The 27,617-nt window shown below is 47.4% G+C and overlaps 3 protein-coding genes across 4 annotated transcripts; 2 read left to right on the plus strand and 1 right to left on the minus strand.

Annotated features, from left to right (window-relative positions):
- Positions 1 to 39: 39 nt before the first annotated feature.
- Positions 40 to 14,345, minus strand: LOC128299383 (peptide transporter family 1-like). 2 transcript variants are annotated; one of them, XM_053035332.1, is made up of 7 exons: positions 14,136 to 14,345; positions 13,568 to 14,069; positions 13,143 to 13,486; positions 2,521 to 2,599; positions 2,216 to 2,444; positions 794 to 2,144; positions 40 to 720 (listed from the first exon to the last, which is right to left on the minus strand). In XM_053035332.1, exons 4-7 carry the CDS (start codon positions 2,525 to 2,527, stop codon positions 259 to 261), a joined length of 2,049 nt encoding a protein of 682 aa, XP_052891292.1. In that variant the 5' UTR covers positions 2,528 to 2,599; positions 13,143 to 13,486; positions 13,568 to 14,069; positions 14,136 to 14,345; the 3' UTR covers positions 40 to 258. The 2 variants fall into 2 exon arrangements, with proteins under 2 accessions (XP_052891292.1, XP_052891291.1); XM_053035331.1 differs by lacking the exons at positions 13,143 to 13,486; positions 13,568 to 14,069; positions 14,136 to 14,345 and adding an exon at positions 7,468 to 7,839.
- LOC128299382 (phospholipid-transporting ATPase ABCA3-like) lies at positions 13,304 to 18,668 on the plus strand. The gene is made up of 6 exons (XM_053035330.1): positions 13,304 to 13,515; positions 13,586 to 14,075; positions 14,153 to 16,393; positions 16,459 to 16,668; positions 16,734 to 18,406; positions 18,482 to 18,668. Exons 1-6 carry the CDS (start codon positions 13,304 to 13,306, stop codon positions 18,666 to 18,668), a joined length of 5,013 nt encoding a protein of 1,670 aa, XP_052891290.1.
- A 1,589-nt stretch (positions 18,669 to 20,257) lies between these two features.
- LOC128296818 (phospholipid-transporting ATPase ABCA3-like) lies at positions 20,258 to 25,730 on the plus strand. Its single transcript, XM_053032306.1, has 8 exons — positions 20,258 to 20,469; positions 20,539 to 20,743; positions 20,811 to 21,089; positions 21,157 to 23,610; positions 23,682 to 23,958; positions 24,031 to 24,387; positions 24,452 to 25,472; positions 25,550 to 25,730. Exons 1-8 carry the CDS (start codon positions 20,258 to 20,260, stop codon positions 25,728 to 25,730), a joined length of 4,986 nt encoding a protein of 1,661 aa, XP_052888266.1.
- The last annotated feature ends 1,887 nt before the right edge of the window (positions 25,731 to 27,617 follow it).

Raw genomic sequence — 27,617 nt, forward strand, 5'->3', positions numbered from 1 at the left:
TCATATTTAGTATAAGAACAAGTAATCAACAACAAGTAATACGTTTAAACAATATCGATTTATTACAGACAAGAAAAAAATATTAACTTAAATTAGGACGTCTTTAAACGACGAAACAATGAATACTCCCTTCAGTTCGACTACATCGCGCCTCCATTCCACGTGTCGGTACGTTCTACGCTAACGTAGACACACTGGAAACGCTTGCATAAACCATTTGTGAGGAACCACAGTCCGGACAATTCCTTCCGGCTGCCTTCAGTCTTCCCGGAACGCTTCGTTGGCGTAGGTTGTGCTTTTGGCGCTTCGCTCCGACAGCGTATCGCTAATCGCTAGCGCATCGTTCCGCTTCTTGCCGTTCGTTTCCGCCTCGATCGAATCGAGCGACGCACCGGTGTCCGCGTAACGATACCTTATGGCCAGCAGCATGAACAGCCCCATGTCGAGAAACATAAGCGCGGCAAAGAGGAAAAACTCGAGCGATTGGGACTGTACAAATTTGGCTTCGGCGATAAACACCACCAGCATGTTGCCGATCGCGACCGTAAGCAACCAGAACGCCTGGATGACCGATTTCATGCTTTCGGGTGCTTGCGAGTAGGAAAACTCGAGCCCGGTGATGGAAAACATTACCTCGCCGGCGGTAATGACGACGTACTGCGGTACCAGCCACAGCATGTGCACCGAGTTGGACGGAGTGATGATGTGTGTTTGAAGGTTCTGTAAAACAGTAAAAAGGGAGATCAATTTATTGGACCACACTGTCCGGGGTTGCTAGTAGCCGACTACTCACGAATTCGTTCTCCAGAAACTCATCCAAGATTAGCGTGTACACTCCGCCCGGGCTCAGCTTGACGGTGGCAATCTGCCGCTCGCCCACGTACACACCGTACTCGCCCTCCGTGACGGCCATCTGGTCGTACCGGTTGAGCGAAATGTTGTACACGATGGCGGTGTTGCCGCCGTGCCGCAGCGAGATGTGCTTGGTGGTTTGCACGTTCGCCAGCAGCCGCATCCGGGGCAGCCCGTTACGGTCCTTCTCCGCCGTGTCGGCGTACTCGACCAGACTGCTCTTGCCACCCTTCCGGCTGATGAAGTAGCTGACCGCGTTGCCCGGATTTAGATAGAAGGTACCGCTGAACTCGGTCATGTTTTCCCGCACGCACCCGATTTCACTCGTCTCCGCCCGGAACTGGAACGTGGTGTTGCCGTCCGGTACGTCGATGTGCAGCGCCTCGAATGCTCCCCGCGATGGTACGCTGAAGCCGCTCAGGTTGGGTATGTCGGTGTGGAAGCGGTAGTCGCACGGTAGCCCGTTGAAGATGCGCAGCTGCGACTCGTGCCCGGCCGGCAGGACCGCGTTCGTCCGATCGAGCGCAATCTCCACGAAGCCGGACAGTACGAAGGCAGCGCCGGCAAGCAGTCCACCGAACGAAAGCTTCTGCAACGGACGCCGAATGCCGATCTTGGCCAGCATCGGATAGACGACACTTTCAAACACGGGTATGAAGGCCAGAATCAGGAGCGGATTGATCACCTGCATCTGGTCCGGTTTGATCGTGTATCCGGCAACTTCACCGTCCATCCGCGTCGCCTGGAACGTCCAGCGAGATCCCTGCTGGTCGAACAGTGCCCAAAACACGGGCAGCGGTACGTAGAGGATGAGAATTTTCAGCAACGCCTTGATGTCCGCCACAATCCCTTTGCCGTACTTGGACTCGGCATACTCGAGCCAGTGTTCCCGCGGGTTGGTCACGCGTTCCTTCGACCGTACCGACAGCGCATTGCCGATACACTTGAACACCAGCACGATCATATTGCCGGCAGGTTTCTTGATCGTGTACAACGTCCGGCCACACACGAAGATCACGATCGACAGGATCATCAGTACGGCGGGGACGCCGAATGCGAGCGGGAAGCAGTTGTTTTCCCCGAAGCAGTGCACATCTTCGCGCAGGATCGGTGTCAGCGTGGTGGAAATGAGGGAACCCGCATTGATGGCAAAATAGAACAGCGAAAAGAATTTGGCCAGCTGAGCCGCCTGTTCCGGCAGCTTAAACTGATCGCCTCCGAACGCAGACACGCACGGTTTGATACCGCCGGAACCGACCGCTATAAACAGCAGCCCCAACATGGTCATCGATCTGAAAATATGCAGATAAGGCAAGTGATAATATCCAGCCGGTGTTGAACGTCACAAAAAAAAAACGCTTACGTGGCAGGCAGATTCAACGGTGGAATCGCACCGAGAGCAATCAGCGTACTACCGGCACAGTATACGATCGAGAGATAGAAGATGGTCTTGAACTTTCCCAACCAACTGTCCGCCAGGATGGCTCCCATCAGGGGGAAAAAGTACGCCAGGCTGGTAAAGATGTGGTAGATCACGGTGGCAGTGTCCTTGCTGTAGGCGAGCTTTTGCGTAAGGTAGAGTGCCAGAACCGCTGTAGGTGGAGAAGAAAATAACGAGAAGTTAGTGATCACAGGCGATCAGGAAGGAAGGCGAAGGTCGTGTCTTACTTCGCATGCCATAGTAGTTGAATCGTTCGCTGAACTCATTGCTGATGATGAAGAATATCGAGCGAGGATACCGCACGGGCTGCAAAGAGAAACAGAGTACAGGTTTGTAAGAGGTTCAGTCGTGGATGAATGTATAGAACAAGTATTAATTAGAGACTTTTTTATCGGACACTACAACTGCTTAACGGTGTTGGTCTATTGTAGGAGTTCTTTCAACGCCGTCAGCTACTTCTGAGCCCTTGTCATATTGTAGACTCTACGGAGTGTGTCGTCCGTGGCTCTAATGTCCGAGATTCTAATCATAACCCAACTGATGTCTAATTCGATGTACGATATTGAATTCTTCGATAAAAACGATATGAAGCACCTTAGCAGCTTTAGATCCCCCTTGGACTATGTCCATGTCTCAAAGGCAATGTGAGCACATGAACTTCTACTCGTAAATAAGTTCTCTATAGAGTCCCGAAAGGTGTTAAGGGTAAATAAAGGTTTCTAATAACCTTAACACGTATCTCAACTTCAATTTTATTGTTCGTGCGGACTCTTGACGTAATATTTCAGCTATGGGATGACCTTTAGATGAGAAAGATCACCTATTCTTATTCGATATATACGTCATCTGGAGTGAGTTAGAACTGGTGGTCTTCAAAGATTTGAACCCGTGAGTGTCGGATGCCTCCCTGATGTAAATCCTTGTTGGTAGCTTAAGCGACCCTGTCAGTAAGTTTTGAAACGTTGCCTTGAATTAACATTGAACATGAAGTAATGCGATGATTCAGCATTAGCACGTGTCTTGAAGGTGTGCGCCTACAGTTATGCAATATGATTAGCCTTATATTGCATTCACAAGCATTCACTTTATTTTTTAGACTACTTGGATGGTACTTGGATGGATAATCAAGGTACAGATACGAACAAAACAAAATTAGTTGGGTTGCTGTGTTATTACTAAATAAAGAACATGCTAGACAGAGGTGATGGTACTGTTATGCATGACTCTGTTGCTTTTTTCATTGCGTTCTTACGCTATGTACAATTCTTCCGATAAGAAGCAAACGCGGGATTTTTATGGAATTCGTTTATTTTGCACGTAGTCGCGTGACATCATGGTTGATAGTACGTACGCGTAACGAACGCTTTGCTACGATGCAATACTGCATCTCTGTATGCTTCAACTATCCGTAATAATACACCGCATAGGTAAGAAGGTCTTCTATCGCATTATTCGCAACACGTGCCACTTCCGAATGCGTGTCTTATCCGGTTGGCTACCATTAGGGTCTGCGGCGCAAGAGATGCAGCCACGTGCCACCAACAACCTCAGAAACATAATGTTTTTCTTCCCTCCGATGGTTTGCTGTCTTGTAGGCATTTAAGTCACTCAACGCTGGACGCTAACCAATGCTAAGAAAAACAACTAAGGAACCATTGCATTCTCTTTCAGCACCTTGCCATGTTACCAAAACATTAAGCGTGCGGAACCGAAAACACACACACACTGTTGGTCAACAAAACATTCCACTGGACGGCCGGGCCGGGCGCACTTGCTGGTGTCGGATTTTGGACAATGTTATGGGTCGCACAACTGAAAGCATAGCCGAGCGTGAAACGAGGAGAGGGAAAACGGCCAAAACGATTACTATGCACTTCTTGTACGAACCTCTATTTAGCGAAGGGATGGAGGGCACGGGGCAGCAAGGGGATTATTGAGCGACCAAAAATAGAAAAGCCTTCACCGTGGCATTTTGGCACCCGAGGTTGGCCAGAAGGTTGCGGGAATTATGACAAAAAAGCGAACAACTACAAAAATGTAATGAGACACGGAACACTTCAAAAAAACAGTCAGCAAATTGATACAGCTAACTAACTGTCTGATGCAATCGAAGTATGTTCTTTCTGATGCAATTTATGTCCATTGAACCATTTTTTTTTGCAGCGTGGGAATAGGGGGTTCCACCGTTTGATACGAATAAATAAAAATATCGAATATGCTGTGTTCTTTTTAATTTAAGTTGTGTTGAATAAAATTTCAATAAAGCAGAGTGAAACGAGGTGAGGTGCAAAAAATCCTTGGATTTGACATACTGCAAAGTCATGTATAGTGCTTCCGTTAAAGCTTAGTATAAACATTGTACTTATATAGATTTTACAGGCAAAGGTTAAAATTACAATTGTGTATTTAACTTGGAAAACTTAATATAATATTCATAAATAAAATATATACTTCAAAAGACTTCAATTAATAGTGTCATAATTTTGAGTATGTCAAACCGTTAGTTTGGTACAAATGTGGACTCAAACCCCAAGACATTGGATCAATTTGTAATGACATCCTTGAACATTTCAAGAACTTGGTATTTAGTAAATATGAATTACTTAAATAGACATGATGAAGTATCGGCTAAAGAGAGAAAATATGATTGATAACCTCCAGGAATGTGATGTTCGAATGCGATAAAGTATTAAAGAAACCCCAAAAAATCTCCTGAAGTTGTAAAGCATAAAAAAGGCGAAGAAAAGGTCATACCCAGGAATTTCCCAATGCAAAAGGTTACCTACTGGTGTAGGATGGCTCTCTAAATTACAATAAAAGAAACAAGTCATTTAAACTTTGGAAAATCCCCTGAAAGGCATTAGATATCATTCGAGCAACGTGTAGATGCGTTTGCGTCAATTGAAGCAATGCATTTCACGGGTATCGATTGACGAAACGCCCTAACTCAAATCATTTTGCGGTCAACCACAATCACCCACGGTGCATTCAGTGCGAATCTACTTCAATTCACATCAATTAACAGCACAGCCTACGAAAGGAACTGCCCATGGGTCGCGCGTGTCTTTTATGATGCACATGTTGCAATAAGTGCATGTGTGCTGCGAAATGCAATTCCATGTAGTTCTGAGTCGAAATTATGCAATCTCCCCGTAAACGCAGTAGAAGATCACAGTCCGTTCGACAGCGTAAGTGCTACCGGCCACCCTGCTGACCTACAACGGGTTACGACTTTAACCTCCACGGACGGGTTCCAACGCGTGTACTTGTACCCGTCAGGACTCTGTGAGTTCCCCCATTGCGTCTGTCACGTTGTCAAAAATCTGTCGATCAGGTTTGGGAAGTGATTGAAGGTATCGGTCGGCAGGCAAAAATTTGCTAAAGGAATGTGCAAGAAGTACACGAGTTGTCCCAGACAAACCTCCACCATTTTTTTTTCAAATCGTTTCATTAACGATCGTGCCAGAGGGGGAAGTGGGTGAGTAGCGTCGTCTCGTGAGAGTAAAAGCGGGTCAATGTTACGCATGCGCTCACACACCATCCATCTTCGCCGCGTTTCGCCCTCCCTTGCCGGTTTGTCCACACTGGACAAAAACTGGACCGTCAATGCCGCGGCTGTGCGGTTAACCAACGTTGGTACGCATCTTCGCGGGCTTACGGAGCGATCCGCTTAGAGGGCGCTCGAGCGTTGATCGAGCCGAGCCTCTCGATCGACGCATGAAACGAGCGCACGAGTTCATGGTCAGATTTGTTTTGCTATTAAAAGTGATTGGAAGGCATTGCGGAGTGGTAGAAGAAGTGGTTTGATAAATGACACTGCGGAATTGAGTCGTATTCAAGGATCGTTTCCCAATGTCTTGCAGATAATCGTATGCATGGCACAACCGTATTGATTTAGTAAGGCGCGTGTCCACCGGTGGGGTAGTTCCTGGTGCTTTCTTCTCTGTAAGAGATACTACTTTATGTGGGCGTCCTAAAGAACGTTCGTATATCGTTTACGGCGATCGTTTACGAGCGCTTCAAGGATGTGTTTGGCTGGGATGTGGGTGGGTTATTGGACTTGATCGTGAATGTTTACGATGCTGGTTCAAGGAGTTGCGGAAGCGTGTGAAAGTAAAGCGTTCAAGACCTTCACCATGGAACATTCTTGGTGGATATGCCTGTTTATGAACACCCAGCATTTTGAGAGGCCTAATTTAGACAAGACTTTATGCCAAGGATGTGAAGTGACCGATCCGTAGTCTATTGCGTATTAAGGCATTAAGAAGATCTCTTCAGGGTAAACTTATTTCTGTGCAAGGGAGAAAAATATGCAGACTACTGTTTAACCTATGTGTTGTGCTTCATGAATCTTTTGAGAAGGAGGATATGGAGTGGAAAAGAACTTTCTTACAACAAAATATCATAAGGAGTTTCATATTAATTACCTGGCCTTATGATTGAAATTTAAAAGTGTTTGGAAATTAAACTTCTCCTTTGATAATTATATACGTAACAAAGTAAAAATAAAAGAAACCACAACCAGACGTTGGATGCCCACTCGAATGAACGGCGATCAGTTTAGTGTGGGCCTCGAAGATAATTAACTTAAGCTCAAAATTACTGCCGAACTCATTCATCCGTGAAATGGCGTCCCTCCCCCACTGTAGAAAGCACCAGCAAATAGAGATGTAAGCAGGGCGAGAAGAGCAAAGAAAAAAGGGCTAGGGAAAACGGCCAAAATGCAGAATGTCTGACCATCGTTAAAATCGACACGTTATCACCATTCGGTAAGGCTGTGCCAGTGCCGGGGGCGCAATTACTGACCAACAACAAATGCGATTGCGGTCTCTGGTTGGTATCCAGCCAATGCCAGCCTTAGCAGCTTCGAGGGAAATTTTATCTCCATTCGCTCGTTGCACAGCTAAAAGGTTCACACGAAGTACTTTCAGGCACAGCAAAAGGATTCCGAAGCGCAATAGACAACACATTGCATTGCAATGCTAGAACAGACGCAGTCGCACAGTGCGCACTTAGTTGTTGAAGCAGAACGCAACTCGTTTAAAGATGGCGATAAATGTCAAACGCCTTGTGATGGAGGGGTTTTTTTTAGTTAGTTGCCTTTCGTCACACTGAAGCACATTATTACCACTATTAATTACAGCTAGCAATATTAGTAAACACATAATTATTACCGGCGTGCTATTAATTTCGAAGCGCGTCGAAACCATCGTCGTTCGCTGCACGGCGGCTCGGGATAAGAAGGTGTACGCGTATCTTATCGGGCGAAATGTGCTCGTTTAACCCGGTCGTGCGGGTGATGTTTGCTGCTTGTCTAGTGTAATCTAGACGAAAAAACGGTCCGTCCTCTGTCGGTGCGATCGCTGCTAGACGCCCGGCTGTATTAAGCACTGTATCACTGTATCACTTACTATGAGCGCACATCAACATTAAATGGATCAGTTTTCTTGTTTGATTTGGGAAAACAAAGCTAACAACACACTCTTCCTTTGGATGATGATAAGAAGCTTTTTAAACGATGAACCACAAACACCGTAAAACTAGCTGGAGAGTACACGCTAATGGTGTGACATCTACACACACTCTAAATGGTCAACGACCGTGGGATACGCAAGTGCGTAACGGCCAGTAGTGTTACATCTGCTTTCTGGTGACCGCAAATTGTACACACCATATGCAAAAGAGAGGATCCGTTTTCACTTTTCTCTGCGCCACTAATTGACGATCATTCTGCCGATCGTTCGAGCTCGTTATCAACGGATCAGATAACGCGATGCCGTAACGCCAACCGGACGATAAGCAAAATTGTGGCTAATTAAAGGATTCAACAGAAAACGCAACTCTAACTGAAGCTAACACAGGTTGATACTTTCTCTTCGATTCCTTTTCACCCGATAACGAACTTCCACTGCCAGTGCCCTGACATACACACACAGCTGCCGAAAAAATGCGTTACGCTTTAACGTGATGGGTGTCACGGTTGATAGAACGCAAACCTTTTTAGCGGCACTTAGTGCTTCTCCGAGATAGGAAGTTTGGAAGGTTTTATTTTGGATCGACTGTACGTGGGTGTTTGTTATGTTTCGTCTTATCTTTCTCTGCTTTGTTCGTCACATCGGTAGAAGATCTTCCGGTTGCGTGAAAGTGACCGGAAGCGATCGTGATGCACTTTGGAGAAATGTAATTAATCTAGCGTGGGTTTTTGTTTTATTTTCCATTTTTCTTTGGTGCGTAAGGGAAAATGGAGAAACAAAACCAATCGTGTGCCCACACACATACGCAGACTGGTAGCTCGGTACCTAATGGAGAGTGACTGATTTAATCTGTCTTTCGAAAGCAAATATACAAGAAGAAAAAAAAAACGCGCGGCAAAATCAAACAGCAAAAGAACAATCGTTGCAACGCACTCCACACAACACTGCACACACTGCTGCCTCAATTGAATTTGATTTTGTGTAATTCCCCATTCCCACTTCACAAACACCTACGGTCGTATGTTTCTACTACTTGGTACGCTAATGCGATCGCGATCGATCGTTGCGCCGCTAACGCTAACGCGGTACACAGGTGTGTGCGCGGTCTATCGGACGGGTTCCGCGCGTTCCGTGCCCCCAAAGTCTGTGCGTTACGCTCGACGGTTGACGGTGGACTGAAAGCGTGAGCCTAGCTACCACCTCGTAATAAATGTGGAAAATTAGTTTTCAATAAACACCCCACCTCGAACGCTCGAGCCGGACGGATGATGCTAGGAGACCTTGCGTTTTTTTTGTGTGCTACACCCTGTGCCTGTGCTGCCATGCCATGCACACACCGCACGTTGATATCGGCCAGACGACGCTTGTTCGAGGGGAAGTACTGTGATTGACCGTACACGCTCAACAAGTGCTCCCTACCATCACGATCGGACCCGGACAGAGTGCCGTTGACAGTTGCAATGGTGATCGTATTGAATGATGAATCGAGTATGATGCGGGTATGACGTTAAAGACCTCCAAAAAGAGACACTTAGAGCAGGTTGATATCTTAAAAACTACTGGATATTTAAGGGTGTGTATGAAGGTTTAAATCCAATAATATACAAATCTTAATTTCACCTAGATCAATTAGAATCTCAAGATATCGATCTCCAACGTATCTGGATCACATACAATCTCGAATACAGAACTCCAACAACATAAGATCGAGTGTCGAAAAAGTCTGACCTCAAACTATCACTACCCACTATTATAAGTGAATCACTGAACTGAAAAGGTCTCGCTTTAAATATAAACTAAACTAATAAAACTCACCAAATGACGCGGACTGATCCGCCTGCAGTTAATCTACCATAATATTTACACAGTTGCATGCAATGCCGGGTGGAGTGTAAACGGAATCCTCTGGAGTGAAGGTGTCTAACCGCACTGTCTAGCGTACGATAGATTGTCCAGCACGGTTCGGGGGGTGGCTACACACCTTTTACGAACGTGTTGCAGCACACCCAGTATAAAACGTTCAGCTGCCGGTAGCGTACCTAGAGAACAGTACCAGCGTGATTGAGCAATAATGATATGAAGATGATATCATTCATCTTTCGTAAACAAAATGCATGCAAATGGGATGAATTTTATCGCTTCATTTAGTTTTGTTCTTTGTCTTCTTACAGTTGACATCATGTTTGCTTTATCAAAGATTGAAGAGCAGCAGGTTTTTAGAGATGCGATCCAGCAGAGCCGAGTAGGACCATTTAATCGGACCCTTTTATCTGCAGTTGCATATGGGGGATGTTACTGCTTGATTCTCTGGGGTTAGTACAATCATCGAGAAGCGTAATTATTGTATGACAACATCATCATTAAACTTCATTACCTTCGGAGTGGGTGGGTGAGTGAATGTGTTACAACAAGAATTAAGCGAGATGCGTTCCGATGCGCAGACTATGCGACGCGTAGCAAAGATTGACAGTTTGAATTATGATGCAGAGAAACACCTTGTTACATAGTGGAAGTGTTATTTTTTTACATTCGAGAGAATCTAATTCAACATAACTACTACAACATCAACATTATGAGATATTTGTTTAGGACTTTACATTAAATTTGCTTCAAATCTTCTACGAACATTAATAGAAATTCAAGATTCAAAGTAACATAATTAGGTTTTTTTTCTAAAGAGAAAAGAAAGAAACAAAGCCTACTTATATCCGCTTATTGCTGTCAAATCGAGCTGAAGCTAAACAATTTCCAATAGTCAAACAGATTAAACGATCACTGGTAACGCACTAGACCAGTATGATAGTTTTCTTCGGTTAAAAATGTAAGTGAATAAAATTACTATTAATTAACCAAAAAAACTTACCCTCACGGCGCATGCCTGATAAGGGAAAAATGCATCGAGAAGCAATTAGCCGAAGGTAACCAAGCGGGTAGCGAGAGAAATTTCAACCGTTGCATAGTTGCGTCAATTGATTGCTTGTATTAAATTTTCTATTGGATAACTGTAAAAATGCGATAAATAATTTGCTCCTCATTTTGGAAACGAGGAAGTGAGGAAAAAAAACAAATTATAAGGAAGATTGGTGTTAGGAATTTACTTTACTGATTGAAAGAATAATTTAAACGTATTAATTAATCTATAACTATAATGAATAGTAGCTATAGAAAGATATTATATCAGCAAAGAGTACATTAACGTGTAGAAATACGTTAAATAAAACAAAATGCGAATGCCACGCATAGCCCCAAATTCATAATCAAAGAGGCGGGTCGACGGAGAACAGAAAAGACGAAAGGAGCGTCATTTAATAAGAGCAATATTTATCGACACATTGACCGAGAACTCGGCGTCTTTAAAAGAAACCCGTTTAGCCTTGTTGGCCCCTTTTTTTCATCCCATGCGACCATAGCCTTATGTGGCAGAACGGATTTTTACGGTCAATGCCATCGAAAGTGACAACCGTCGCGGTGCCGGATGGTACACACCGGACGGCGTGAAAGTGAAACTGACGTCGATCCAGTTGGCGTCAAAGTGGTTTGCATTGTTCGTTTTATCGTGTTTGCTGGTTGCTTCCGTGCTTGCTCTCCATCTCAAGACGTATTAGGACATGGTTATTGCGTGGTGCTGTGTGTTTGGCGAGTGCTACCGAAGATGTGGCGAAAATATATTTATCTGTTTATCTTTTTCATCAAGGATGTTTCGTGCAATTTGTGCTACATTTTAGGCTGATGCGATAGTCAATAGAGATGGGACGAGGATACTGTAAAAACTTCGGGTCTTTCTAAAGGAATTCATTCTCAAACCTCAAACTTTGTTGTCAAATCGGATAAATGTAATTACTTGGCCATGTACGTAATAAAAAATTGGAAATCAAAGAGTCATGGAAGTATCGTGGAGAAAAATAGCTCAGTTTCCAAGCTTAAGTACTTGGGTTGCCTTTAACCCCTAGGGCTAAGGAAGATATTATAAGGTCAGGCAGATGGATAGTTGGACATTTCAATTTACATTCAGAGGCTTGTAGATGTAGACGTAGATTGTGGTCATTCGAATTTGTAGTATCCTTTATGAGCTGATCTTTGACAATTAAATATCCTGAGTGATACAAGTTTGAGCAAAACAAGTATATCCAGACTTATGATTAAAGAATTGTTAAGAATTTAGAATACAGCATACCTACAGGACCTACCTTAACTAGTCACATGCTTATCGATACTTATCAACAGCAAAGAACCGATAAATAAAGAAGACATTCCCAAACTGCAAGCGATGAATCACAATCAAACTAATCACATGCAAACAAACCAGTACAAGCTGTCAATCAGACGATCGAATCTTCACAGCCGTCCGCCGCTCTACATCTTTAATCGCCTTTCTATCAATCACATGCACATGATAACAAACGTAACGGACTGGTCACATTACTTCCTACTCACGTGCATTATGATCCGGACAACGATTCCGATTAATTATCATTCAAAAACGTACCCACAGACGATAACGCAAGTTCAAGTTTAATTCATCGTTTGACCATCGTGCGAAATGCTTTTACGAAACGCTGATCACACGACTAGCCCTCAAAACCCGTACCTCATCGTACCGGAATCAGGCGCGTACATATATTTTGGGAATAAAGATAATCATTATCTCATCGGTTCTTTGGAGGAGTGTAATTGGCTGTCGATAGGGGCTTATCGAATGGTGCTCGATTGCCGAATTGCCCGATATTGGGGGGGCAATGGTTTTCTATAAAAGTCCGGCCAGAAGGTGTGCTGCTGCTGAGACAAGTGTCGTGCAGTGAAACAGTGTTACAGGAGTTTGGTAGTTCGTGTGGATCTAATGTAAGTTTGGTGCAGGTGTTCGAATACCTTCGAGAAGAAGTGGCAAACAACCTTGGATAAGATTAGAAATTGTTTCGCTATTTATCGAGAATCATTTTTACCATCAAATGTCTAATATTTGACAGATGTCATCTCTGTCAAGACATTATATAAAAAAACATTATCTATAAACTTATTCCTGAATGGTCCAATGAAAATCGCGAACAAGTGTTCTGCATCGGCTGAGGTAGTAGTGTGAAACAAATCGATTAACAAGCTAACGCGTGTCTTATCAGTTGGGCACGCTGATAGCAGCTGATTGAGATTATCTTTTTCCAATCCATGACGTACCTGACGATACTAGCGTGGTGCAGATAGTAACAGAATACTACCGAAAAAAACACGCTTCCTGTTGCCTTCTTATTCGAAGAAGGGAATGGAATTAAAATAATGGAAAACAATCGCGAATGGTGGCAATATTTCTTCGCAGTGTTCGATTAAAAAATTCACGCTGCGGACAGCTGATTAGAGAGCAATTTAGTGATGTTGGTACTCACCGCTGATAAGCTGCTGCGATAAAGCGGATAAATTGCAGCCCATGTTTAGTCCGTACAATGACTTGTTGAGGACGGGAACCGGGAAAGCGCCCTGTCAGCATTACGCATTTGCGCTGAAGTTCCATCTCGCTCTGTTGTGTGCTTGCAGATAAAAGGTGACAATGGCCACCTCGAGCTGGGATAAGTTTATCCTGCTGCTTTGGAAGAACTGGATCATCCAGAAGCGTCACTATGTGCAGACGCTGTTTGAAATTCTGATCCCTGCCATTGCCTGCGTTGTGCTGATAGTGGTCCGTGGTCTCGTCGATGCGGATGTGTACGATGAACCGACCACGTGGAAACCGCTGGAAATAAACACCGTTCGACACATGATGTAAGTTGGTGGAGAGTTATATCGAAACAGTAATGGCAGTGGCGATACTAACCCCGTTTCGCGTTCGTAGGCCAGAATTGAATCCCAATATAACGCCGCCGATAACGTTCATGCTAGCGTACAGCCCCCAAACACCGCTGACCGAGAGGATCATGAGAAGGGCCGTCGATCAGATCCTGGAACCGATCGATATAGCCGGCTTCGATAACGGTCAGCGTATGGAGGACTTCTTCCGGCTAAACTATTCTCTAGCAGGTGTAGAGTTTCCAGAAAGCTTCCGGACCATCGATACACTGCCGGATAATGTAACTGTTTCACTGCGCTTCCCGGGCGAGATGCGAACCCTGCAGGATGACTTCACCGCGTTCTGGGCGAACTGGGCAACGGAACTGATGTTTCCCGCGTTCCAGATCGCAGGTGCTCGTGAGCGGGAGCGAGACGATGCCGGATACCCGGCGAACTACTACAATGAATCATTCATCGCGGTACAGAGCGCTGTCTCGCGGGCGATCATTTTAGAGCGTGACCCTTACTTCGCACTACCGGACATATACCTGAATGTAAGAGATGAGATAAGGATTATGGTTCTTCTATTGAGCGAGCTACTAACCGTCACTTACCTGCTATCTCCCGACAGCGTTTCCCCTATCCGCCTTACTACAGTGATCCACTGCTGACCGGGTTCGAGAATCTGCTCCCACTCATCGTAGTCATCGCATTCTTCTACACCGCCATTAACACCGTCAAGTACATCACGGTCGAGAAGGAGAAGCAGCTGAAGGAGGCAATGAAGATTATGGGGCTGCCGAGCTGGTTGCACTGGTCGGCATGGTTTGTGAAGTGTTTGCTGCTGCTGATCGTCTCGATCTCGCTGATTGTGGTGCTACTGTGCGTGAACATAACCACCAACACCGACCTGGCGATCTTCGAGTACGCCGAATGGACGATCGTTTGGTTCTACCTGTTCGTGTTTAGCATCACAACGATCTGCTTCTGCTTTATGGTGAGCACGTTCTTCTCCAAGGCTAACATTGCGGCCGGCATTGCCGGTTTGCTGTGGTTCATCCTGATCGTGCCGTACAACATTGCGTTCTCGAACTACGACGACATGACGGCCGGTGCGAAGTTGGCACTGTGTCTCTTCTCCAACTCCGCCATGTCGTTCGGGTTCATGCTGATGATGCGCCACGAAGGCACGGCCACCGGATTGCGGTGGTCCAACTTGTTCGATCCCGTCTCGGTGGATGACGATTTTTCCGTCGGTGACACGATGATCATGCTGTTGGTTGATGCCCTCCTCTACCTGCTGATAGCGCTCTACGTGGAGAAGGTGTTCCCGGGCGATTATGGCATTGCGGAACCGTGGTATTTCCTGTGCACCAAGAAGTTCTGGTGTAAGGATGCGCAGAAAAAGCATGAACCTGTGGCAACGCTGGACTTTACGACCGAGAACAGCACCAACATCGAACGAGAACCGGACAGCAAGTATGCGGGCGTCCGCATACGTAAGCTACGGAAAGAGTTCAAGAAGAACAAGGTGGCCGTACAGGGGCTGAACCTGAACATGTACGAAGACCAGATCACAGTTCTGCTCGGGCATAATGGGGCCGGCAAGACCACTACCATGTCGATGCTTACCGGCATGTTTTCACCCACGTCCGGAACGGCACTGATCAATGGGTATGACATACGGGACAATATAGATGCGGTGCGAAGCTCGCTGGGATTATGTCCCCAGCACAACGTGCTGTTCAACGAGATGACGGTAGCGGAGCACATCGAGTTCTTTGCCCGTTTGAAGGGTGTTCCGCGAAACAAAATTAAGGAAGAAATTCGCCACTACGTGCAGCTGCTCGAGCTGGAAGACAAGCTCAACAAGCAGTCTCAAACCCTGTCTGGCGGTATGAAGCGGAAGCTGTCGGTCGGAATAGCGCTTTGCGGTGGCTCGAAGGTGGTGCTTTGCGACGAACCGACTTCCGGCATGGATCCATCTGCCCGGCGCGCCCTGTGGGATTTGTTGATCAAGGAGAAGCAGGGCCGTACCATACTGCTGTCAACTCACTTCATGGATGAGGCGGATATTCTGGGCGATCGCATCGCGATCATGGCCGAGGGTGAACTGAAGGCCTGTGGGTCTTCCTTTTTCTTGAAGAAGCGTTTCGGCGTAGGCTATCGGTTGATCTGCGTGAAAGGTGCGAACTGTGACCGTGCTCGTCTAACCGGGTTGCTCAGGCGGCACATTCCCACCATCAACATCGACACCGACATCGGTTCGGAGCTGTCGTACGTGCTGAATGAAGACTACACAGCCGTTTTTCAGGATCTGCTGCGCGATCTGGAAGAGAACGTGGAACAGTGCGGCATAACCAGCTACGGCATCTCGTTGACCACGCTCGAGGAGGTGTTTTTGCGCGTCGGAAGTGATTCATACGCGTTGGATCAGAAATCGAGCTCGAACGATGTCGAGCAGGACAGCAACGGGGTAAGCTTTGGGGCGTCAAACGTCACGATGAATCAGACGAGCGATACACAACCACTGCTGGACGGTTCCGGCTTGGTTTGGAACCAACTGTTTGCCATGCTGCTGAAGAAGTACATTTCCACCAAACGAAGCTGGGTGCAGATGCTGGTGCAAGCGTTGATACCAATCTACTTTGTGATCGTTACCGTAATCATCGTACGGACCTTCCCAGGACAGACGGACCTACCTCCGATACCGATCAATGTGTACAACTACAGTGAGACAAACACGATCCTTCAGGCCTCGTCACCTGGCAGTCCGTTCCCGGATGGCTTCAGATCACTGTTCAGAGCGTACCCAAACACCCATCGGTTGCAAGTGATCGACACTGATATCGTGAAATACATTCTAGATCTGGTAAGTACTCCGCAACCTCGGCAGCGAACTGTCCTTCAGCTAACCGCTCTATTTCTCTTCTCCAGTCGGTCGAGAATATAGGTCTTGTTAACCGGGAGTTCATGGCGGCAGCTTCGATCACCCCGACGAATCACACCGTTTGGTGGAACCCAACCGGGTTTCACACTGCACCGTTGGCGCTCAACTTCATGTACAACGCGATCATCAAGTCGATCAACACCAACTTCGAGATTACCATTATCAACAAACCGCTACCATTCAAGGCTGAAACGAGAGTAAGAATGACGAAGCATTCGAAGCGACTTGCAAGAATTCCATCAACGCTCCCTTCTCGTTTCAGTTCACGCAACTGCAAGCAGGCAACAATCTCGGTTTCCAGATATCGTTCAACACGGGATTCGCAATGTCCTTCATAGCGGCACTGTACATCATGTTCTACATCAAGGAGCGCACAAGCCGGGCCAAGTTGCTGCAGTTCGTCAGCGGTATCAATGTGTTTACGTTCTGGATCGTGTCCTTCGTCTGGGATTTCTTCACGTACGTCATCACGGCGCTCATCTACATTGCGACGCTGGCCGCCTTCCAAGAGGAGGGTTGGTCTTCGTTCGAGGAGCTCGGACGTGTGTTTTTAGTGCTGATAGTGTTCGGTTTAGCGTTCCTGCCCGTGACCTATCTCTTCTCGTTCTGGTTCGAAGTGCCGGCGACGGGTTTCGTGAAGATGATGATAGTGAACATATTCAGTGGAACGATCTTCTTTACCGCCGTGTTTCTGCTCGGCTTTGACGGGTTTGATCTGAAGGACGTGGCAAACGGTCTCGAGTGGGCGTTCATGATATTCCCGCTGTTCTCGCTCAGCCAGAGTCTGAGCAACATTAACGTCCTGTCGACGACCGAGTCGGTGTGTCGGGAACAGTGCACCGAGGAGACGGCCGCCCTGTGCTCGCAGGAGTACATCTGCAGCCTGCTGCCGCAGTGCTGCGACACAAACATCTTCTCGTGGGAAACGACCGGCATCAATCGGCAGCTGATGTACATGGGTGTGGTGGGACTGGTCGGATTTCTGATACTGATGGGCATCGAGTTTCGTGTTGTGGAGCGACTGTTGAAACGTCGCAAGCGATCGTCCGGTACGGCGCTGCCACCGGCCAGCGAAGACTCCAACATGGATGGCGATGTCTGGGAGGAGAAGAGACGCGTGAAATCGTTGTCCGACGGTGAGGTGTCGAACACAAACCTGGTGATTAACGAACTGACCAAGTATTATGGTAAGTTCCTGGCGGTAAACCAACTGTCCGTATCGGTGGAAGGTTCGGAATGTTTCGGATTGCTGGGTGTTAACGGAGCCGGTAAGACGTCCACGTTCAAGATGCTCACAGGCGATGAAAACATTTCGGCCGGCGAGGCCTGGGTGAGGGGCATCAGCCTCAAGAGTAACCTCAACCAGGTGCATAAGGTGATCGGCTACTGTCCACAGTTTGATGCGCTGCTGGAAGATCTCACCGGCAGGGAGACATTGAAGATATTTGCTCTGCTGCGGGGCATCCCCAAGCACGAGATTGGATTCGAAACGTTGCGGCTAGCCGAGGAGCTTAACTTCATGAAGCACATCGACAAGCGCGTGAAGGAGTACAGTGGTGGCAACAAGCGAAAGCTTAGCACGGCACTGGCCCTGTTAGCGAATCCGGCCGTCGTGTATCTGGACGAACCGACCACCGGTATGGATCCCGGTGCGAAGCGTCACCTGTGGAACGTAATTATCGACGTGAAGAAAGCGGGCAAATCCATCGTCCTAACGTCACACAGCATGGAGGAGTGCGAAGCCCTTTGCACCCGGCTAGCCATCATGGTGAACGGCGAGTTTAAGTGCATCGGATCAACGCAGCACTTGAAGAACAAGTTCTCCAAGGGCTACTTTTTGACCATCAAGCTCAACCGGACGGGCGACGGCTCAACGTCTAATGGGGACCCGGTGAAACAGTTCGTGGCACACAACTTTTCCCAAGCAGTTCTCAAGTAAGTGTGAGCTACTGCTCCCGTTTGCCTATCTGCGGATAATGCCGTTCGATTAACTCTGTCGCTTTCTTACAGGGAGGAATACCACGACTCTCTAACGTATCACATCACACAATCTGAGCTGAAGTGGTCCACAATGTTTGGACTGATGGAGCAAGCCAAAAAGACACTTGACATCGAAGATTACGCACTGGGACAGACATCGCTCGAGCAGGTTTTCCTGTTCTTCACCAAATATCAACGAGTTACGGACGATAACTAAGACCCTGGTCGGGGGCCCCTTTAGTGTGTTAAGTTCTAGCTTTAGAATTCACAATTCTTCATTGTTGAAGCACCACCATCTGGTTCGTCATATTCGTGTACCTGATGCAGCGGTTCGTTGGAAGGCGGGAGGAACTCACCGGGCATGCCATAAATACCAACCACAGGCACACACATACCACAGTGGCACTGGTTTTCTATTTGCTACTACCCGCACCAACCCACAAACTGTCGTCCAAAAGCACGTGAATCATTTATGAGATTTCGCTATCATTAATCCAAGGGATCAATTTTGCGTTCGGTGTCGGGAAATGGGTGTTATGTTCCGTACCTCCGTAGCGTCGTGTTATCGGTGGCTGAAGGGAGTAACCTCTCTCTTTTGCTAAACGCACAAAAACCACTCAAAACCATCGGTCGAGGAGGACGGATAGTGGCACAGTCGATAAATGTTCGACAACCGATGAGAAGCGTTTCAGTCCGTCCGTAACGCAGTGTTCGAAAGGTTCATCAGTAAAACGTGCGGGCTTGGTTACAGGTCAGTCCACCAGTTGCGTTGCTTGAGTGTGTTATGTGCAGGATACTGTAGGACAAGGAGAGTTATAATTGAGCCCGAAGCGAGAGGTACATTAGCCAAGACACCTAGTATTAGTAAGCTTTCCCGCGGTATCGCAATCATTCATCGGCATGGCAATGGTTCCCATCGCGTAGGAAGTTAATTACGGACGTTAGCTGGTTCCGGTCGAGACCGTGCAGTGTAGGTGTAGCATGTTAGCCAAATGCTTCGACCATGAACTCTGTAATAACTCTGGTGCAAGTTGAAGGACATTCTCAAATAAAAAACAATGGCTGCTAATATTTCGAATGGTGCGTAACGCATGATATCGGTGAGAAATTCCCGCTTCAACGGGTGATAACGTGCTTATGAAAAGTGGTCGTCTTCTTGGTGGTGCAGGATGACCTTGGTTCCCATTAGCAATAAATTTTCGAGGAGCCATAAAATTGCAGTGAGTGTAACAATCACAGGAAGATGTCTGCCATACAGATTCACGAGGACATGAGGACCGGAAAGCGTGTGATGACTAATCTCCGCCGTAAAGTGTGCTGAAATGACATTACAAATTTTCCAAAACCTTACACGTTGGTAAGGTAAAGTGCTACAGCATTGTCTGCGACCGGTCAGCAAAGTGCTAAATCATTGCAAAACGAAACGAGAAACTCATTGCCCGATACGTGAAGGTGTAAGCTGTAGCACCGCGCAAAAGAAGCAGAGTTCAACCTGATAGGCTTAGCCGGCATCGCGATAACGATTATCGCACCCAATGAAGATGATTTTGGTTCAGATTTTCAAACAATTCTACGTGTGTTTCTATTGCGCACCGGAAATATTTGTCACCCCATAGCGATGGGATGGGGCGAGGTGTCACAACATATTTCTTCAGCAAAAGACAAGAATATTGGTCTGATCAATGCCACCTAAAGCACGTCCATGGTGCTGCATGGCCGCCGGCCAATTATGGTGATAAAAATGATGAAAAACTAATGCCTTCATTTGCAACAATTACAGCCGGAACTGTGAACAGATCACCAAAGATGGGCACCTCAAACTGGGGCAAGTTCGTCTTGCTCCTGTGGAAAAACTGGATCATTACCAAGCGACACTACCTTCAAACGTTCTTCGAAATAGCTATTCCCATACTGGCCTGCATTCTGCTGATAGTGATCCGCGGATTAGTCGATTCGGAGGAGTTTGACGAGCCGACCGTATTTAATCCACTCGAACTGGATACTATTTCGCACCTCAGGTAAATTGCTACTACGGCCCGGTGTCGCTAGAACCCTGGCTTATTGCGAATCAATTTTATCATACGCAGGAAAAATCGAGAGATAGAGCCCCCGATCATATATTCTATCGCGTACTCACCCCAGAGTCCTTTGCTGCAAAACATTGTGCAGAGATCGGTCGTCTATCTGGATGAAGCATTGGAAGTACTGCCGTTCGCTAACGCCACATCCATGCAGGTCCATCTGCAGGTGAACAATGTCCTGGTTGGGGTTGAATTTCCTGACGCTTACGCAGTAAGTACCGTCGGTTCGGTTCGGTAGCAGCATGTATGACTCATTCCGCTTCCTTCCTTAACGCCAGACCTTATCGCAGCTACCGGAACAAACAATACTATCACTGCGGTACCCGAGCGAGATGCGAACGTTCCGCGAAACGGGGTCTGAATTTTGGAACAACTGGCAAACGGAGCGCATGTTTCCGACCTTCCAGGTGCCGGGTGCTCGACAGTACGAGCGTGACGACGGTGGGTATCCTGCGAACTACTACAACGAAACGTTCCTGCAAATCCAGAGCGCCATTTCTCGATCCATCGTACAGGAGCGCGATCCCAACTATCAGTTTCCCGACGTCTACCTCAGTGTAAGTGACCGGATGGAAGTGCGGTAACACCTTGCCTAACGCTACTATACTCCCACTCCCTCCACAGCGCTATCCGTATCCACCCTTCTACAGCGATGTTTTGCTGACCGGGTTGGAAAACTTGCTGCCACTGATCATTGTGATCGCGTTCTTCTACACCTGCATCAACACGGTGAAGTACATCACGGTCGAGAAGGAGAAGCAGCTGAAGGAAACGATGAAAATAATGGGACTCTCGAGCTGGCTGCACTGGTCCGCCTGGTTCGTGAAGTGCATCATTCTGCTGATCATTTCGATCTCCCTCATTACGATACTGCTGTGCGTCAGCATCACAACCAACACCGATCTGGCCATATTTACCTTCGCCAACTGGTTCGTGATCTGGTTCTACCTGTTCATGTACAGCCTGGCCACCATCACGTTCTGCTTCATGATGAGCACCTTCTTCTCGAAGGCCAACACCGCGTCCGGCATTGCCGGGCTGATGTGGTTCGTGTTTGTGATGCCGTACAACATTGCGTTCTCGAACTACGACACGATGTCACTGTCGGCGAAGCTGGCCCTCTGTCTGTTCCACAATTCGGCCATGTCGTTCGGGTTTATGCTGATCATGCGCCACGAGGGTACGACCAACGGGCTGCAGTGGTCCAACATGTTCGACCCGGTAACGGTGGACGACGATCTGAGCGTTGGTGCGACCATGATGATGCTGCTGGCGGACACGGTAATCTATCTCGTGATTGCACTCTACGTCGAGAAGGTGTTTCCCGGTGAGTACGGTGTGGCCGAGCCGTGGTACTTTCCGGTGACGAAAAAGTTTTGGACCAACAAAGTCGCGCCGGCGGACAGTGGTGGTACCGATGGCGCCGCACAGTCCGACGCGAGCTCCAACAGTGTTGAGCCCGAACCGGTCGGGAAGTACGCGGGCATACGTATCAAGGGTTTGCGGAAGGTGTTCAACAAGACAAAGGTCGCCGTCAAAGGGCTGCATTTGAGCATGTTTGAGGATCAGATAACGGTGCTGCTGGGACACAATGGGGCCGGCAAGACCACCACCATGTCGATGCTGACCGGTGTCTTCTCGCCCACGTCCGGTACGGCGCTCATCAACGATTGTGACATCCGGACGAACATAGAGGGGGCACGAACATCGCTAGGGCTCTGTCCGCAGCATAACGTGCTCTTCAACGAGATGACCGTTTCGGAGCACATAAAGTTCTTCGCCCGGTTGAAGGGCGTCGAGAGCAACAAGATACCGCAGGAGATTGATCATTACGTGTCGGTGCTGCAGCTCGAAGATAAGCGGCACGCCCAGAGTCACACACTGTCCGGCGGTATGAAGCGCAAGCTGGCCGTCGGTGTTGCACTGTGCGGTGGGTCTAAGGTGGTGTTCTGCGATGAGCCAACCTCCGGCATGGATCCGACCGCACGGCGCGCGCTGTGGGATCTGCTGATACAGGAGAAGCGAGGCCGAACCATTCTGCTGTCGACCCATTTCATGGACGAGGCGGATATATTGGGCGATCGTATCGCTATCATGGCGGATGGCGAACTGAAAGCAGCCGGATCTTCCTTCTTTTTGAAGAAGCGGTTCGGTGTCGGTTATCGGTTGATTTGCGTTAAGGACGATCACTGTGATTCGAAGCGGGTGACTGCCCTGATGGGAAAACACATTCCCAACATACAGGTGGACACGGACATCGGTACGGAGTTGTCGTACGTGCTGGACGACAACTACACCGCCTTGTTTCAGCCACTGCTGGAGGATCTGGAGAACCATTCCACCTCGCTTGGAGTTAGCAGCTACGGCATATCGTTAACGACGCTGGAAGAGGTGTTTCTGCGCGTCGGCAGTGATTCCCACATGCTGGACAAAAAGCCAACCGACGAATCGGATGCCGCCCGTCCCTACGCTTTGGAACCGTCGAACGGATCCACCGTCACACTGTCGCTAGAACAGGATCAGAAGCTGCTCACTGGGTTTCCGCTGCTTTCCAACCAGCTGCTGGCGATGTTGCTCAAGAAGGCGATCGCTACCAGGCGCAGCTGGATCGCGCTGCTCGTGCAGATCTTCATACCGATCTTCTTCGTGATCATGACGGTCGTGATAGTGCGCTCGTTTCCCGACTCTCTCGCAATGCCGCCACTGACGGTGGATTTCGACAGCTACAGCACTACCGTCACGGTGCTCGAGGGCAGTTCCGCCGATACGGGCGTGATACAGGCGTACCAGCAGCTGTTCGAGGGAGCCGGCTCAAGTCGATCGCTGGTGACGATTACGGAACCGATGGTGGACTACATCCTACGGCGATACGGACAGAATTTGCCGCAGGTGAACAATGAGTTCATGGTGGGTGCATCCATCACACCGACCAACCACACCGTTTGGTTTAACGCGCAAGGATTCCACACGGCACCGCTGGCGGTGAACACGTTCTACAACGCAATGTTGCGCACGGTCTGTGCCCAGTGCTCGATACTGATCACTAACCATCCACTACCGTTCCGTCCGGAGACCAGGGTAGGTATAGGGCGATAGGAGACTCTTTTTGTTTTTTTTTTCAACCGTTCACACCCATCGTCTCGCTTTAGTTCACACAGCTGCAGGCGGGGAACAATATGGGATTCCAGCTTGCCTTTAATACGGGCTTTGCAATGGCATTCGTGGCTGCCCTCTACATCATGTTCTACATCAAGGAGCGTGTGACCCGATCGAAGCTGCTGCAGTTCGTTAGCGGTGCCAACGTGCTCGGGTTCTGGCTGATATCATTCCTGTGGGATTTTATGACATTCTTTGTGACGGTTATGTTTTACGTTGCCGTACTGGCTGCATTCCAAGAGGACGGCTGGTCGACTGGGGATGAGATTGGTGAGGAATTAGGGTTACGTTGCTGCACCTACGTTACTGACTTTGGTTTTTTTTGTTTACCTCTCCCTGCAGGACGCGTAATTCTCGTAATGGTCGTGTTTGGATTTGCCTTCCTGCCCCTCACGTATCTCTTCTCGTTTGCCTTCGATATACCGGCGAGCGGATTCGTCAAGGTGATGATCCTGAACATCTTTACCGGTACGATCTTCTTTATGACCGTGTTTTTGCTGCTGTTCGATGGGTTCGATCTGCGCAATGTTGCCGAGGGCATGGAATGGGCCTTCCTGATATTCCCACTGTTTGCGCTCAGCCATTCACTGAGCAACATGAACATTGCTGCTGCCACGCAGCAGGTGTGCGAAACGCAGTGTGGGCTAATACCGAACTGTACCCAGCAGCTGTTGTGTCAACTATTTCCTCAGTGCTGCAGTAAGTGAATTGTTTCGAAAGGGCACTTCTGGTATGCTAATAATATCTCTCCCGCCCATTCTAGATACCGAAATATTTACCTTCGAGCGTACCGGCATCAGCCGCAACCTGATGTACCTGTTCGTGGTTGGTTTGGTTTCGTTCCTGTTGCTCATGTGCATCGAGTACCGCGTAGTTGATCGCGTATTCAGACGCAAGACCAAACAGGCGGCACCACCGACCGAAGCGGACGACATCGACTCGGACGTGCGCATGGAGAAGCTGCGTGTGCGCGGCCTGACGGAGGGTGAAATCGCTGCCAACAATCTTGTCCTGCGGGACGTGACCAAGTACTACAAGAAATTCCTCGCCGTCAATCAGCTTTCGCTGGCGGTGGAGCATTCGCAGTGCTTCGGTTTGCTGGGCGTGAACGGTGCCGGTAAGACGACCACCTTCAAGATGATGACCGGCGACGAAAGCATTTCGTTCGGCGAGGCGTGGGTTAACGGGGTGAGCTTGAAGAGCAACATGAACGAGGTGCACCGTCGGATCGGTTACTGTCCACAGTTCGATGCACTGATCGATGACTTAACAGGGCGTGAGACGTTAAGAATTTTTGCCCTACTGCGTGGAATACCGAAAACGGAAATAGCGGCACTATCGAACCGATTGGCGGAAGAGTTGAACTTCGCCAAGCACATCGACAAGCAAACGAAGGCGTACAGTGGTGGTAATAAGCGGAAGCTCAGTACGGCACTGGCCCTGATGGGAAACCCGGCCGTCGTGTATCTGGACGAGCCGACCACCGGTATGGATCCGGGGGCACGCCGACAGCTGTGGGATGTAGTGTGTAAAGAGCGCACAGCTGGAAAAGCGATCGTCCTCACCTCGCACAGCATGGAAGAGTGTGAGGCACTGTGTACCCGTTTGGCCATTATGGTGAACGGAGAGTTTAAGTGTCTCGGTTCAACACAACACTTGAAGAATAAGTTCTCCAACGGGTACTTCCTCACTATCAAATTGAAGCGCACCGAGGAAGCCAACCAGGGACGAATCGACGAAGTTAAGCAGTACATCCAGCAACGGTTCCCAGAGGCCGAATTGAAGTGAGTAATACCTTAAATATTCTAACCTGTGTGGCACACTTCAATCAAATGACAATGTATCGATTGCGTTTCTCTAGGGAAGAGTATCTCGAATCGGTGACGTACCAGATACCGGCAGCCAACACACGCTGGTCAACTATGTTCGGCATCATGGAGGACGCCAAGAAGGTGTTAGATATCGAGGACTATGCGTTGGGCCAAACTTCACTCGAACAGGTGTTCCTATTCTTCACGAAATTCCAGCGGGTGGAAGATTAGGTAATCACACACGACACCACCATACCTCAGGGACTGAAAGGCGTAGGGTAGAAATATTGAACGATCTTTACGAAATTTACGGGTAGTTATTTATAATTGTGTGTACAAAGTGGAAATATTTATTTAAATGGAGACAATACCCCATGCATGCATTATTAGTATCGCATCGCACCAGAAAAGCTACTGCTTTTCCTAACCGCTAGCTACAGGTTGATTAGAAAACATGTAGGATTATCTGGACACAATGGATTATTTATAATCCATCAGGACGGAGATAAATAAATAAAATTAGCTCATGAATAAACTATTCAATTGTTTGGACACCAGATGGGATCAAATGCCATACCTCCGGTCGATTTGCTGATGGATTTACAGAGTAAAACCCTTCCCGTGCTTCAATATCTACTACAGGATGTACTTCTACACCCTCTGTACCATAAATCTGGTTCAAATCTGGTATTATGTATCCATAATAGTGGTTCACATTCTTTCATTCTGTTCAAAAATTCATTCAAATTCACTCAACACTAGACATCTGGAATCTGCTTGTGAGAGTATCTAAGTTACAACATCTGCCTTAACAGACGACGTCCCAACAGTGGATGTAACAGGTGGGCTGATAATTGTTTGGCCTATGACAGTAAAACACATTTTTTTGGCCAAATTTTTTTTTCGTATTCAACATACGTCCCTTCAAGGGCGATACACCGATTTTAGCGGTCTTTAAATTTTTCGATACCCTTTTTGTAGTAGTATTTGTCCATTGCCTCAAAAAAGGCCTCAGTTTCGGCGAACACCTCTTTATCCGACGAAAATTTCTTCTCAGAGGACATCTTTTTGGGATCTAAGAATAGGAATTAGTCACTGAAAGCCAGCTCTATGAAATACGGTGGGTGGCGAAGCAATTCGTAGCCTAATTCATGAATTTTTGCCATTGTTTTCACTGGTTTGTGGCACGGTGCGTTTTCTTGACGAAACAAAACTTTTTTTTCTTCAAATGCGGTCGTTTTTTGGCGATTTAGTCCTTCAATCGCTCCAAAAATTTGATGTAATAGTCGCTGTTAATGGTTTTTCCTTTCTCAAGAAAGATTATTAAGATTATTCCTCGCAAATCCCAAAAAAATTGACGCCATAACCTTGCCAGCTGATTGTTGCGTTTTCCCCCGCTTTGGAGCAAGTTCATCGCGTCCAGTCCACTCGAATGACTGTCTATTGGACTTTGGAGTGAAGTGGAGAAGCCAAGACTCATCCATAGTAACATATTGACGCAAAAACTCGGATTTATTTCGCTCAAACAACTCCAAACACTGCTCCGAATCATCAAATCGTTGTTGTTTTTGTTCAAATGTGAGCTCGCGCGGCAGCAATTTTGCACAGAGCTATCTCATATCCAAATACTCGTAAACGATATGTCCAACACGTTCCTTAGACATCTTTAGGCTGTCAGCTATCTCGATCAGCTTCACATTATGGGTGTTCTTAATAATTTTGTGATTTTTTTTTAATGTTTTCATCAGTAACCACCTCTTTTGGGCGTCCACTGTGCTCACCTTCTTCAGTGCTCATTTCACCGCTTTTAAATTTAGCATACCAATATTTGATGGTTGATTTTGGCAGAGCAGTGTCCAAAGACTCTTTATCAAACCAATTTTTGGCTTCGGCTGTATTTTTACCCTTAAAAATCCAATATTTTATCAATAAGCGAAATTCCTTCTTTTCCATGATTACTCAAAACACAAAAGTTGCGTCACACAAAATGTTCTAGCTCATTAGGTTATGGCCCGAGTGCTGTCAAATTTGGACAGAATTCGTTTGAAGGTTGGTACAATCGAATTATAATATGAATATAAATCTTTTAGCGCGATAAATGCGTTAGGCCAAACAATT

The sequence above is a fragment of the Anopheles moucheti genome, chromosome 2, assembly GCF_943734755.1.
Source record: "Anopheles moucheti chromosome 2, idAnoMoucSN_F20_07, whole genome shotgun sequence".
Taxonomy (NCBI): domain Eukaryota; kingdom Metazoa; phylum Arthropoda; class Insecta; order Diptera; family Culicidae; genus Anopheles; species Anopheles moucheti.